The 14,380-nt window shown below is 43.1% G+C and overlaps 1 protein-coding gene and 1 long non-coding RNA gene across 2 annotated transcripts in view; one reads left to right on the top strand and one right to left on the bottom strand.

The window, feature by feature from the left end:
- Nucleotides 1-8,739, bottom strand: part of LOC132646277 (uncharacterized) — a 184,593-nt gene extending 175,854 nt beyond the window's left edge. The window contains exon 1 of the long non-coding RNA XR_009584395.1: nt 8,604-8,739. This is a non-coding gene — a long non-coding RNA (uncharacterized LOC132646277). The remainder of the gene's footprint in view (nt 1-8,603) is intronic.
- Nucleotides 8,740-10,016: 1,277 nt separating this feature from the next.
- Nucleotides 10,017-14,380, top strand: part of Dnah9 (dynein axonemal heavy chain 9) — a 311,392-nt gene continuing 307,028 nt past the window's right edge. The window contains exon 1 of the mRNA XM_060363494.1: nt 10,017-10,489. Within this exon, the coding sequence (XP_060219477.1) occupies nt 10,079-10,489 (411 nt within the window). The 5' untranslated portion in view covers nt 10,017-10,078. The remainder of the gene's footprint in view (nt 10,490-14,380) is intronic.

The following is a 14,380-nucleotide window of genomic DNA, read 5'->3' on the forward strand; positions in this document are numbered from 1 at the left end:
CAATACTATGTGTTTCTCTATCCCTATCAACAGCCAACTTAAATTCTATTTGAATCTATCCCTAATGAATCTGCATATGAAAACAAGAAAGGTTGACCCAGTCTCAACTGGTTTTGGGTGCATGTGCAGTAAAGAAAATTCTGCCTCAATCAAATTTTTAGAGAAAATCTATTTACCATCTTATGCCTATGCATAACTGGGCATGCATATGATTAAAGCCAAGTGCAGCATGGGGAGAAACCTAAACTATAGCTCAAAACAGAGAACCAGCCAAACCACACAGCTTAGTGGTCAACTCTCCTTTCCTTTAGACCCCAGGCTGTGACTCAGAGCCTTTGAGTGTCTTACTCATGTGGTCCCTCTCAGTGTATTTTGCCTCTTGCTTTTTTCTTAAACTTACTTTGTTATTTTTACAAATGTGTGGGCTTCTATTTAGATTCTTTGAATAAGAAGCCTAGAACTGGGAATTACCCTGCCCTGACCCAGACCACCCTAAAAACGACATACTTATAAACAAAACAGTTGTCCATAAAGCAGGATAAAAAAAAAAAAAAAAAAAAAAAAAAACTAAAGAGACATGAGACATGAGGACAGAGCCCTCACCATGGAGTCTGATTTATCTTTACTGCTGACTGAGATCGAATGCACTTCTACACAACTGATAAAACTCAACTGCCTACAGAGATAACGTGTGTTTTCTTAAAGACAAGGATTTAAAAACAGCACACCCTGCTTACTTAGGATCATAATGCTTCTACCCTTGAATGTCAATATCTTGGCATCCTTCTCTCATCCATAAATCAAAACAATGATTTCATAAAACTACCTGATTCATTTCTGAAAGAAAACTATTTTTTAACATTTTATTAAGTTATTTGAGAATTTCATACAATGCATTTTTTTTTACTGTATTCACTCCTTTTTCTCAACTCCTCCTAGATCTATCCTCTTCCCGACCCATCCAACCTTACCCCTGCCCACTACCTAATTCATCAAGTTTAGTTTTTGTTGCCCTTCTTACTTTTGGATGTATTCCTGTCACCAGAGGAAGGTCAACTCACTGGAGCTGCACTCTTAAAGAAAACTAACTGCCCCTCTTCCAAAAGCTATCAACTACCAATAGGTCCTTAGCTCGTGGGAGTAAGATGGGTTTTTTTTCCCATGACAGCCCCCTCAATACTGCAATTTGTCTGGCCTGAGCTTGCAGAAGTCTTGTGCATGTTGTCACAACTACCGTGAGTTCACATGTACCTAGTTATGTCCAGAAAACAGTTTCCTTGTAGTTGTCCACTATCTATGGCTCTTACATTCTTTCTGGTACTCTTCTTCCATTAACTATTAGAGAATGGGATATGATATAGATGCCACATTTACTTCTGAGTATTCTGCAGCTACTATTCTTACTGGTCAGTTGTGGGTCTCTGTGTTTAACCAAATGGGCACAGTATTAAACTGACTCCTAATAACTTATTGTTATGCTCATAGATTAGTACATAGTTTAACCAGCATCGGAGGAGATTTTTTTTTTTTTTTTTTGCAGCAAATAGTGATTGGTTAACATAGAAACCCCAAAGAAAATTCTTTAAGAAAAACAAATATGAGACTGTTTCTCCAACCAAGGACCATGCATGGATATAACCTAGAACCTCTGCTCAGATATAGCCCGTGGTAGCTCAGTAACCAAGTGGGTTTTCCTAGTAAGGGGAACAGGGACTATTTCTGATATGAACTCAATGGTGGGCTCTTTGACCTCCCCACCCCCCAAGGGAGGAGGAGCTCTGCTAGGTCACAGAGGAGAACTTTGCAGCCAGTCCTGAAGATACCTGATAAAATAGGGTCAGATGAAAGGGGAGGAGGTCCTCCCCTATCAGTGGAGGTGGAAAGGGGCAGGAAGGAGATGAGGGAAGGAGAGTGGGATTGGGAGGGAATGAGGGAGCAGGATACAGCTGGGATACAGAGTTAATAAAATGTAACTAATAATAAAAAATTTAAAAATAAAAAGAAATTAAAGAAAAACAATAAGTAGGGGAACTCAAGATGGCAGACAACACTGAAGGATAGCCAGTGAATGTCTCCAGAGAACAATTTAGGAAGGCTGAAAACCAATGATCAGCCAGCAATGAGTATACAATGCTGAAAACCAATGATCAGACAGCAATGGGCATTCTAAGGCTCTTCCCCTTGGCAATGGAAACCAACAGATCAGAAACAACACACAATTTCAAAAAGATGTCTACTGAAGTGGCACCGCACACACATACACACACACACACGAGAGAGAGAGAGAGAGAGAGAGAGAGAGAGAGAGAGAGAGAGAACGCTAAGGAGACTTAAACCTAAATGAAAAGAAATATACAAATAAAAAGAAGTTGGATCCATTGATTTGCTGCTTCCAAGAAACACACCTTACCATCAAAGACAAATATCAATTACCTTGCAGCAAAAGTATGGAAAAAGTGTTTCAGGCATAGAGAACTAAGCAGAAAACATTTGTTTCTATTCTAGTATCTGACAAACATAGGCTTCAAAACAAAACTCGTCAGGAGAGACAAAGAAGGGCACTCTGCACTGACTAAATACACAACCCTTCTAGAGGACATACCAGCTTTCCACAGTGAGCACAAGGGAAGAATCAGGGAGAATTATGCCATTCCTAATAGCTCAAAATTAAATTAAACACCTTGGAATGAGCTTCACCAAGGAAGTAAAAGGTCTCTAGAAAGCAAACTTTCAAATGTTAGAGAAGAAAACAGAGATAGCAAGGCCTCCATTGTTCATAGATTAGAAGTAATTTTGTGAAAACAGTTGTCCTACCAAAAGTAATCTACAGATTCAGCGCAATTCCCCTCCAAATTCCAACATCATTCTTTACAGAAATAAAAAAAAAAATTAAAAAAAAAAAGCTTTAAAATTCACACGGAAGCACAAAAAACCTTGGATAACCAAAGCACTTCTGAGGAGTAACAATCACCTCGTAGTTTTCAAGTTATATTATAGACCCATGATCATAAAAACAGCATGGTACTGGCACAAAGACAGACATGTAAGTCAATGGGATGGAACAAAGGCTTCATACATAAATTCACAAAGCTACACCCAGATGATTGTTTGCAAGGAATCAAAAAATACATGTTGGAGAACAGACAGCCACTTCAGCAGATGATACTGGGGAAATGGAGTTACCTGGATGTAGGAAAATGAAAGTAGATATTTATCTCCCACTCTGCACAAAAATCAATTCCAAGGAGATGGAAGACTTTAGTGTAATACCTATAACAAATTGATAGAGGGGAAAATACTTTCAAGATATAGGCACAGGTAAGGCTGTTCTGGATACAACTCTGTATGCTCAGGAATCAGACCAACAATTGATGGAACGAAACCTCAGGAAATTACAGTGTCTGTATAACAAATTACAGAGTGTCTTTAGAGCAAAAGAAACCATCAATCAACTGAAAAAGCAGCCTACAGAGCGGAAGAAAATCTTCACTAGTTATATATCTGACAGGGGATTAATATCTAGAATATGCAAAGACATCCAAAAATAATAAATGTCAATAAAATAACCTAAGCCAAAATAGGCTATAGAAATGGCCAGAGTTTGCAAAAGAATGTAAATAACTAACATTAACATATAAATAATAATAAACAATTTATAACAAATTAAAAATAAATAATAATAAGCATTTTAAAACTATTCAGCATCATTAGCTATGAGAGAAATGCAAGTTAAAATTATTTTTGGATTCTACCTCGCCCCAGGCATAATGGCCATCATCAGAAATATAAATGCTGGTGAAGATGTGGAAAAAGGACAGTGTGTGCTTGTTGCTGAACTGTGAAAGAGTGCAGCCACTGTGTTGTACATGTTTCTCAAATGGCAAAGAACGGCCCTGTGACTCAGCTACATCATTTCTGGACACATGCCCAATTCTTTCTGTATCCTTCTACGGAGATACTTGCATTTCTCTTTCTCTGTTCACTTCTGCTCCACAGTAAAGAAAGGGAAGCAGGACTATGAGGTGCATACCCGCGATGAAATTTAATTTTGCTACAGTAAAAGTGAAGTGAAGTTTTCAGGAAAATGAATGGAGCTGGAGAACAATATGCTAAGTTAGTTCACCCAGAAAGAAACATACTGCATGTTAGCTCATATGTGGACCCTAACTTTACACATTAGGTTTGCATGTTTATTTTGTTGTGCGGGTAGAAGCTATGAAGCTAGACATGGGTCACTAGAGGAAGGGATAAAAATAAACAGACCTTACTGGGGAAAGCATAGTAGAACATTAATGATGTGAAAGTAGAGTTGGGGTTGGAAAGGTTTAAGCAGGGACAAGGGTGGACAATGGGGGCATACTTGGGTTAAGAGAGAGGATTAACTGAAACTAAAGATATGTGGAAAAGATGTACAAAAATGGAGTATTATAAAGCTGATTTAAAAATATGATTTTTAAAAAGTTTGAATGGGGTATACTGTATGGTTGTATAATACTGTTCCCAGATGTCATATGTTTGTAAATAAAATTTCAGTTCCAGGTATGTAATACTTCCCTGAGGTACTGGTTAGGGGAGTCCCAGAGACCCCTAAAGCAAGACAGAGTACTGTCATTCTTCATCACTAGATGAATACAACACATGCTACGGTTGTTTGCCGTAGAGAAACGACATTGGGGCCAAGCTTCCTCCCTGCCAACTTGCTGTCATAATGCTCCAGGATGCTGGGGAGAAAAGCTGTCAATGGTCTTACTCATCAGTGAACCCTGTGCACTACAATATCAACCTACCAGGAATGATGTGCCCACTGGTACAGTAGTAGAATGATTGTTATGGGAATAACCAACCACTTTTAGATTGGATCTGAGGCCTGCTCCACTGGAGGGAATTTACTCCTGGTACTAAACATCTAGTCAAAAGTCCATGGCTGTGAAGTTAGAGGCCCTTGTGGAGAAACTAGTCCTTGTGTTTTCCAAAAGAGACATGATGTCAAGTTACCTTCCAAATGTCTGCTTATACTTAGCTTAGTGTTGATCTCAGCATTGGTCAGAGAAGCTTCTGTCTGCAGTAGCTTAAAGCACAGACTCCATATTGGTCAAAATGCTGAGAATAAGTGACTGTTGGCTTCTCAGCCCTAAACAGCACATCTACATTGCCTCTTTCCCAAGACACAAGAGGAGGAGGAAGAGAAGAAGGAGGAGGAAGAGGAGGAGGAGGAGGAGGAGGAGGAGGAGGAGGAGGAGGAGGAGGAGGAAGAGGAAGAAGAAGAAGAAGGAGGAGGAGAAGAAGAAGAAGAAGGAGAAGAAGGAGAAGAAGAAGAAGAAGAAGAAGAAGAAGAAGAAGAAGAAGAAGAAGAAGAAGAAGAAGAAGAAGAAGAAGAAGAAGAAGAAAGAATGAATATAAAAACCAGAAGTTGGAGAGGAGTGTTGACATTGGAGCATTATATGACCAATGAATTCAAGGGTTCATTGCAGTTGTGGTTACCTGCATGATGCATGCACAAGATAAGTAAGTCTGCCTACTAGTGACCATGTGGCACAGTAGTACTAAGTTGTCTTGAAACCTCCTCTTTGAATGACTTCAAACCCAGACTCTTCAATGTAGCTTCAGGCAGATTTTTAGGACCAGGGCATATTCTTTTTCAAATCCACATTCTTTGCCAAAATATTGTAAGAACGGTCTCTAGACCATTTGCTAATATTCTTCCCCTCTGAACTTCATGAGTTAGACCTCCACAATCCACATTGCTCTTTCAACACTGCTGTCTTCTATGCTCCTACAAGGATGGCCTATTGAGCCCTGTTTACAATATTCAATTGCTCCCTTACTCATAGTCCCAAAGTCTTCTGTATTCCTCCAAACAGCCTGGGCAGGACTCATCCCTAGTACCAACTTCTGTCTTAGTTACTGTTCTATTGCTGTGAAGAGACACCATGACTAAGGTAACTCTCCACAGGCAGGCAGGCAGGCAGGCAGGCAGAGAAAGAAACTGGGCCTGGCATGGGCTTTGAAACTTCAAAGCCTATCCCCAGTTTCACAAGTCCTCCAACAAGCCACACCTACTCCAACAGGGCCACCCCCACTCCAACAAGGCCACACCTCCTAATCCTTCCCAAACAGTCCCACCAACTGAGGACCAAGCACTCAAACTCAAGAGCCTGTGGGGGCCATTCTCACTCAAACCACCACACTCATTTTCATCTAAGCAACGTTAATAAATGAGGCAGCTTATGAAACTCATAGCACAGTTGTATAGGCTGATACAATAAAAATAGGTTAAAAATTAAAAGGATTGAAACATATTTTGACCATAAACATGGTTTAGTATGTTTTTGTGACATTTTCTCAGAAAAGAGTTCATAGTCCTTTGCTGATGGTTTGGATACTTTTTGTGAGAGACTTAAACCTATCTCTGATATAAACAGCTCCTTTTCTCTTCCTATGGTCAGTTAATTTTCCCTTTCTACCCTGCCTCAGTTTGAGAGGATAAGACATATTACTCCAAAAGACAATACCTTACCCAAACCTGGTCTGGACATAAGGGTATGTTCATCTCTCTCTCTCTCTCTCTCTCTCTCTCTCTCTCTCTCTGTGTGTGTGTGTGTGTGTGTGTGTGAGAGAGAGAGAGAGAGAGAGAGAGAGAGAGAGAGTGTGTGTGGTGTGTGCCATTTGCATAAAGGGAAGAACAGTTGCTTTGGATGAACAAGTTCATGCAAGGAGCGGGTGGAAGTTGAGAAGACAGAGGAAGTGAGACACATGACAGCAATACTAATGTTACAGGGACAGGGAGATGGAGAGGAAGTGGTTATACAGGAAGGAGAAAAAAGAAAAGTACTTGTCATAAAGCCAAAGGATAAAATGCTTCCCTACCCATAAATCATGCTGTCTCTTCACAGCAACTGGAGAGATGGCTCAGTGGTTAAGAGCACTGACTGCTCTTCCAGAGGACCTGGGTTCAATTCTTAGCACCCATGTGGCAGCTCACAACTGTCTGTAACTCCAAGATCTGACACCCTCACACAGACATGAATGCAGGCTAAACACCAAAATAAAATTGGAAAAAAAAAAAAAAGAAACAGCTGGGTTGAACAGTCAATTGAGTAGGACACTAAGAGGCAAGATGAGCAGAGCCTGCTGGATTGGATAACAAAGAGACCATCAGTAACACACTTGATTAAGAGGTTTAATTTCTAAGACATGTGATGATAGTTTTATGAATACCAACTATGAGCATTTCCATTAAGTGGAATGAAGTTTCCAGTCTTTTGAGATAGAGTCTCATGTAGCACGTTGTGGTTGAAACTCTCTATGTAGCCAAGGATAATACTGTGTTATTAATTCTCTGGCCTCTCTAAGTGTTGAGGTTATAAGCACACACCCCATACTTGGTGTACTTATTTATTTGTATTTATTTGAGACAGGCTCTTACTATGTAGCCCAGGTTAGTCCTGGCCTTGCCTGTGATTACTTTACCTTAGTCTCCCATGTGCTGGGATTACAGGCATGAACAACTGTGCTTGGGTTTTTTTTATTTATTTTTATTGTATTATGTAGCTATATGCAAGAAAGTAACGTTGTGTGAAGTTGAAAAAGAATGCTAAAGATGAAACCCATGCCTGAACAAGGACACCACCAATAGACATGCTCACATGGAACTCTCACAAGGCCTCAACCATACACAAAGGACGACAGGCAAATAAGAAGTGCTGAGAGCAGGAGAAACTTTCTTCCCCAGGGAAGAGCATACTGATAGGTTATCCAATACCAAGTGGTCAGCCCTAAAAATAGATACAGGCAGGTAATGCACAGACTGAGCAGGTGGAAATTGTGTACCTAGGAATAAACACATACACACACACACACATACACACACACGCACACAAAACAGTAATTAAAGACAAAGAGGCTATCAATTTGGAAAAGTGCCTCCTGCCAGCATTCAGCCCTGTCCTGGCAGTTTGGAGAGTGTGCCATCTTGCAGGTGACACGCCAAGCGTGCTCAAGCCTTCAGATGATCAATGGGGCCATCACCACTAAAGATCGTAATCCACAATCATTGAGACAAGCTGTTCCCAAATCCTCACCCACTGAAAAAATGATTGGATAAGTACTCATTGGTATTTTAAAACTGATAGATTTATGGGTAATTTCTTAATATAACTTTTCATTATATAAAAGTATCATTTGAAAATTAAAACCTACTGAGAATTTTTTTTTTTTTAATGACTCCCAGAATGAACAGAAGGTGTGTTACAGAGAAACAGGAGAACTGATGTCAGCATTTGGGAGACTTTACCTTCTGGCATACCTCTTTAGGGACTTATCATTCTCTGTGTGTGCATGTACATGTGTGCATACGCATGGTCATATGTGCAGGTGCGCCCCATAGCAGTCAGAGCATGGTGTGAGGCATCTTTCTCTATGGCTTTCTGTGCTATTTCTCTCAATGGACCAGAAGTTCAATGCTAGGCTCTCTAGCTAGTGAGCTCTTCAGATCCACCTGTCGGTGACCTCCAGTTTTGGGGTTACAGCTCTGCACAGCTTTTACCATAGGTCCTAGGGATATTGAACTTGGGTCCTCATCCTTGGAAAGCAAGCTCTCCTACCTGTTAACACATTTTCATGTCCCATCACGTCAGTTCATCCAGTTTTATGTTGGGGCATGAGGGCCAAGGACATAAAAGGGAGACAAAGCCAGACTGCGTGTGGCACACATTGTATTTGAAGGGCTTCTAGGGAGTGGATGGTCCTGAGTTCACTCTGTAGGCAAGACATAAGCAGATTGAGACGTTGGAGACACCTGCCATCCAAAACATCCATGAAGACTTCTTATGGGAAGAAGAGAAGACGAGAAGGAGAGAGAAAGCAACAGAGGGTAGCAGTGTGGAAGGAAGGAACTGTGACATATGTAAGAAGCCTCCGACATTACTATTTTCCCCAATGTCTTTTTGAAAATATCAGTTATCAAACTAATTTTGCCCCTTTCTTCATAATTGCTCCGCTTGTTGTTTAAGGCAACAATGATAAAACACACTCGCTATCGACACAAAGATCCATTTTCTAATGTAAACATTTTCATCACAGAACCCCTGGGTCCCAGTTATTGAGAAATCAATCATTTTAGCTTCCAGGCACTGGTGTTGTCCTGAGGGAGTCTTGTTAAGCCAAGCCGCGTTTGATGAGGGCCCCTCTGTTAATATTCCTGTGAAGCCTGTTGTAAGCATTCACTTTACCAAGAAACTCCGCAGTCCCTGGGAGGTAATACAATCAGAGCGGATGGGCAGAAAGCAGATTCTTGCGTGCCCGCAAGCCTCATGCTGAGGGCCCATTTCCTTGGCACCCACCCTTCCCCGGCATTCACAGGTGTATACAAAGACCCAAGCTGTTGATTCCGATCCTGGAGAAGGGTCCAGCCTGTGGTTACCGACAATTTCCCAGGTCAGAGGGGAGAGCATGCTGCATATTTACTAGCGCGAACAGTACATTTAAGAGTTGACCTGGGGCCACTGCCACAGAATCTCATCCTCCGGCACAGTCGCCCTTTCGGCAGATGAAGGTGGAGGCAGAGCGGGGTACTGGAGAACATTTTTACAATAATTCATCCTAAACGTTTGAAGTGGAGACATCCGAAGCGTTTACTAGCGACGTGCAGTGCACTGATTTAATTGTTATTTAAAACTGAGTGTCACCAACAGATTTCATGTCTCCGTAAGCCCATAATTTGAAAACAAACAAGCAAACAAACTATCGGGCAGCACTCTCCTAAAGCCTTTAAGTTGTCACCTTGGAAAAAGAAATTTATATTGCATTCAACTTCCTTGCATTATGGTGTTATGATTTGGCATTGGGATTAACTTTTTAAATATAAATATATATTTAGGGTAGGACCAGCCTGGAAGTGGGAGCCTCCACCAGTTTCCCAGCAACAGTGACGCGACCCCGCCCCTTCCCAGCCCCTGCCTACCTTATTAACTTAGAGAGGGCGGAGCTAGAGTCCGGTGCCCAATATAAGGAGAGCACAGACGGGAGGGCCTGGCATCCTCGTCGCTAGGGAAACAGACGCTGGAGCAAGCAACTCGCGATGCCGGGAGCAGAGGAACCATCCGCGCTGGAGGAGAATGAGAACGAGGAGTCCCAGGACCCGAGGCTGCGGCTCCTGGGGTCTTTCGTGGCTCGGAGCCTGCGTCCGGCCGCGGGCGCCTGGGAGCGCTGCGCGGGCACAGCCGAGGTGGGGCAGCTGCTGCAGGCCTTCCTGGATCACAGTGCTACCACGGAGCCACGGCCGCTGCTGGTGGTGCAGCCCGGGCCCGGGGGCCTGGCGGTGAGACCCTGTCTGGACGCAGGACCGGAGACTGGCCCAGCTCGCGCCAAGGGGCTTTTTTTCTTGCGGACCCGGCCCGAGCCTCCGGGAAGTCACAGCCTCCGCGGCGCGGTGCTCTGCGGGGACCTACCCGCTTTGCCTCTGGAGCACCTGGCCCCGCTGCTCTCCGAGGTGAGGATGGGTGAGCAGGGGTGGCCCCTGGCTAGCAGAGGCTGAAGCCTAAGGGGGAGAGGGGGCGTGTGCATGAGGGGCGGAGTCAGAGCCAAAAAGGTGGGGCGACGCTGCAGGGGGAGGGCGAGTGGGCGGGGTCTCAGGCTGAGGGAGGCCTAGGGTAGAGTCTGGAGGTCTGAGGTTGGAGCCCAGCCTGGGAGCGAGTGGAAGGGCGGAGCTGTACAGAAATCAAAACCCTAGTGAGCTGTAAGGTGCCAGGTGGGGGCAAGTCTGGGTGAAACCAGTCCACAGTAAGAACCTGCCTTGGGTCAGGGTCTTGGTTGGAGGGGAAGCCAGGTTGTGAAGAGTGCCTGAGTCCTGGAAGCTTTTTAAGTATCAGGGAAGGACTGAGGACAGGAAAGTGGTAAATTGGAAAGTATTTCCAGTGGGTCAGCTGGGTGGGAAGGAGCTGAGCTGCTTTAAACAGTATTTGCCTTGGGAGAGTTGTTTAGAGGGAGGCAGGTTTTGATTTTTACATCACTCATTTACCTACCGTGCAACCATTTACCGGAGGTCAGCCCTGTACGTGCAACAGTTGAGCATCTGTTTGGAAATGGCCAATCCTGGGGAAAGGGGCATGGTTGGAGCATCCAACACGAAGGTACTCAGGAGAGATTCTTGGGCTCCTTAGATCTTCCCAAGTGGAAGAAAACTTTCCTGCTAGTTAGGCACGTGCGCCTCTGAAGGTGGAGGCTGATCCTCTCCAGGGCCAGCCAATTGTGAAATTAGTGTGTACAGATACTGGACGTGTGATGTTTTGTGTGATTGGTGCCCTGGAAACTACGCAGGAACAGAAAATAAGTTCCCTTCCACAAAATGCTTCCCTTAAAAAGCCCACACCCACACCTCCATTTACACATTGAGAATATTTGAAACAGAAGACATCGAGGGTAAGTACTTACCTAAAATTTGACCCTAGTGGAAAAGCCACACCGTGGGTGTTCCTTGCTGCATCTCATGTTAGCTGCCTAGTTCCTGGAGAAGGGGGAATTCCACGGAGAAGCCTGATGGATGGACAAGCTCTGGAGTTCTAGGGAAACTAGCCTAGCAAAAAAGTTCTTCATACTTGTAAATTGAATGGTCTTATCACTGTATTATGTTTGAACACCGTCCGTACAGAAGCCCACTTGTGGGTCACATCCCCTCGTGAAGGCGATAGAAAGTGTCCTTGGCTTCAGAGGAAAGATGTTGCCTTGATCTTAGTGTTCCACTGACCTCTGCTCAGGGAGAGGCAGTTAAGAACACACGTCAGGCAGCTCCCAACCACCTGTGACTCCCGCTCTGGGAGACTTGACGCCCTCTTCTAACCTCTGTGGATATCTGAAGTCATGTGTGCACGTACACTCACAGAGACACACACAGACATGCAATCTTAAAAAATAAAGTAAAGCTAAGTTTTGAAGGCTTAGAGATGAGAAACAAATTGGCTCAGGAGTGTGCAGTTGCTAAAGAAATGCAATCCAGCAAGCAGAAGTAATTCTGGGGGCCTGCAGAGTTGACTTAGAACTACAAAAACACGCCTCCAGAGGACCAGAGTTTGGTTCACAACACCTAAGTCAGGAAGTTCACAGCAGCCAGGAGATCAGACACGTTCTGTGCTTCATGAGCAACTCCATACATGCGGTATACATGCACATATACCCCACATGTACACATAAAGGAAATAAAACCACATGTACTTTTTAAAGATTTTATTTATTTATTTATTTATTTATTTTTAATTTATTGTTGAGACAGAGTCTTGGGTAGCGCAAGCTGTCCTCTGACTTGCTATGTAGCTTTAATACTGCGCCTCCTGCCTCCACCTGTCAAGGACTGAGAGCACAGGTATGCAGCACCAAGTCCACCGGATTTGTTTTCATTTTTAGATTTGAGACAAAAATTATTCAGTCAAGGAATGAATGAATTATGGAGCATTTATGCAGTGAAATACTATAACGTTGTTCAAAGGAATTGCTAATGCAGAATACTCTTTAAACTATTATTTTATTTTCGAAAAATGAAATTCCAACAACATAAAATTCATCCCTTCCCTGAAAAAGTTTCAAACTCTACAGTACAATGTTGTCAGGCACAGACTCCTTATATGACACCTCTCCTGATCTCCTCCACCCAAAGCAACTGAAGCCACACTCACCAAACAACCCCCACGTCCCTGTGCTTACATCCGTCAAACAGCCTTCTCCTACTCGTCTTATGGATTCCATTGCTCTAGTTATCTACCCAAATGGAGTCATGTAGCATTTGTCTCTCTGTCATGTTCAGTGTTTCCCCTGACTTAACACATAATTATTTTAACAATTAAAAGGTCCTCCAACCACAGGGCCTCTGGGTCCCTCTCTTTCTGTTCCTGTCCATGCCACTTTGTGATCCAGAGTACCCTTCTCCCTCTCTGACCAGGATTTCTGCTTTTTCAGCTTGCTTCCCCCGTACCCTGACCATAGCAGTCTCTGCTCTTTGCTCGGGCCTCAGTCCACTGCTTTTCCAATGCCCCTCAGCCACAGCAGTGCAGCTAGCTGTTCCTTGCCCAGCTTGAGAGGCAGTACCACTGTTGGTGTTATCACTCCAGTGGATCATTTCACTTAGCCAGTGTCCTCATGGTTCTTCCTGTTGTCACATACAACAGATATATTTTTTTCTCTTTTGCTAAAGCCAAATAATATTATACTGCATAACACATTTTACCAGTTATCTCCATCATATTGGCCCATGGTCATGATGGTATGGAATTTTCTTCATTGCTGGTTGATGTGGGAGGGTCCAGTCACTGTGGGTTATACCACCTCTGGGCAGGTGGTCCTGGGTTATACCAAAAGAGCAGACTAAAAGCCATTAAGAACAAGTCAGTAAGCCTGGCAGTAATGGTACACACCTTTAATCCAAGCACTCAGAGGCTGGTGGATCTCTGTGAGTTCAAGGCTGACCTGGTCTACAGAGTGAGTTCCAGGACAGCCAAGGCTACACAGAGAAACCCTGTCTCAAAAACAAAACAACAACAAAACAAGCCAGTAAGCATCCCTTTTCCATGGCATCGGCTTGAATTCCTGCCCCCGGTTATTCCTTGGATTACTGAGTCTCTCAATAATGGACGGTGATAAGGAAGTGTAAGATGAAGTAAACCTTTTCCTTTCCCAAGTTTCTTTGGATCATGTTATTTGTGACAGGAATGGAAAGCAAACTAAGATAAAGGTTGATTCCAGCTCTTGGCTATTGTAAATAATGTGGTAATATGGATTATTTTCAAGTTCAGAATTTATATATAGTATGTAACCATTTGTGTTAAAAATAGAAAAGAGGAACTGGAAAGATGGTTCAGTGGTTAAGAGCACTGGCAGCTCTTCCTGAGGACCTGGGTTTGATTCTCAGCACCTACATGGCTGCTAACAACCAGGTATAACTCCAGTTCCAGGAGATCCCCATCTTCTGGCCTCTGTGGGCATTACATGCATGTGATGTCCAGACATTTACGGGCAAAGTAACCATACCCATAGAATAAAAATAACAACAAATATATTTTTAAAGAGAATAGAAAACTGGAAATTGCTGTTCAGACCTGTAATTCAAGTACTTGAAAGACTGAGGCAGGGGGATTGTTGTGAGTTTCCAAACAGACATAACTGTATAGTGACTACCAGGACATCCTGAGCTACATAAACGATTCTGGATAGAGAAAAGAGGAAGTAAGCAGGATGAAGGAACGGGGAGAAAACTAATCCACAGCTGGAAGCTGAATGGTTGAGGTACAGGGGTGAGTAGACAATTTGTCATACTTGTACTATGGAAATGTTTTATCTATTTACATTTTAAGTGAAATAATTTAAAAGCAGCTCAGAGTCTTTACTCACAAAGACT

Source organism: Meriones unguiculatus, chromosome 11, assembly GCF_030254825.1.
Source record: "Meriones unguiculatus strain TT.TT164.6M chromosome 11, Bangor_MerUng_6.1, whole genome shotgun sequence".
NCBI classification, from domain to species: domain Eukaryota; kingdom Metazoa; phylum Chordata; class Mammalia; order Rodentia; family Muridae; genus Meriones; species Meriones unguiculatus.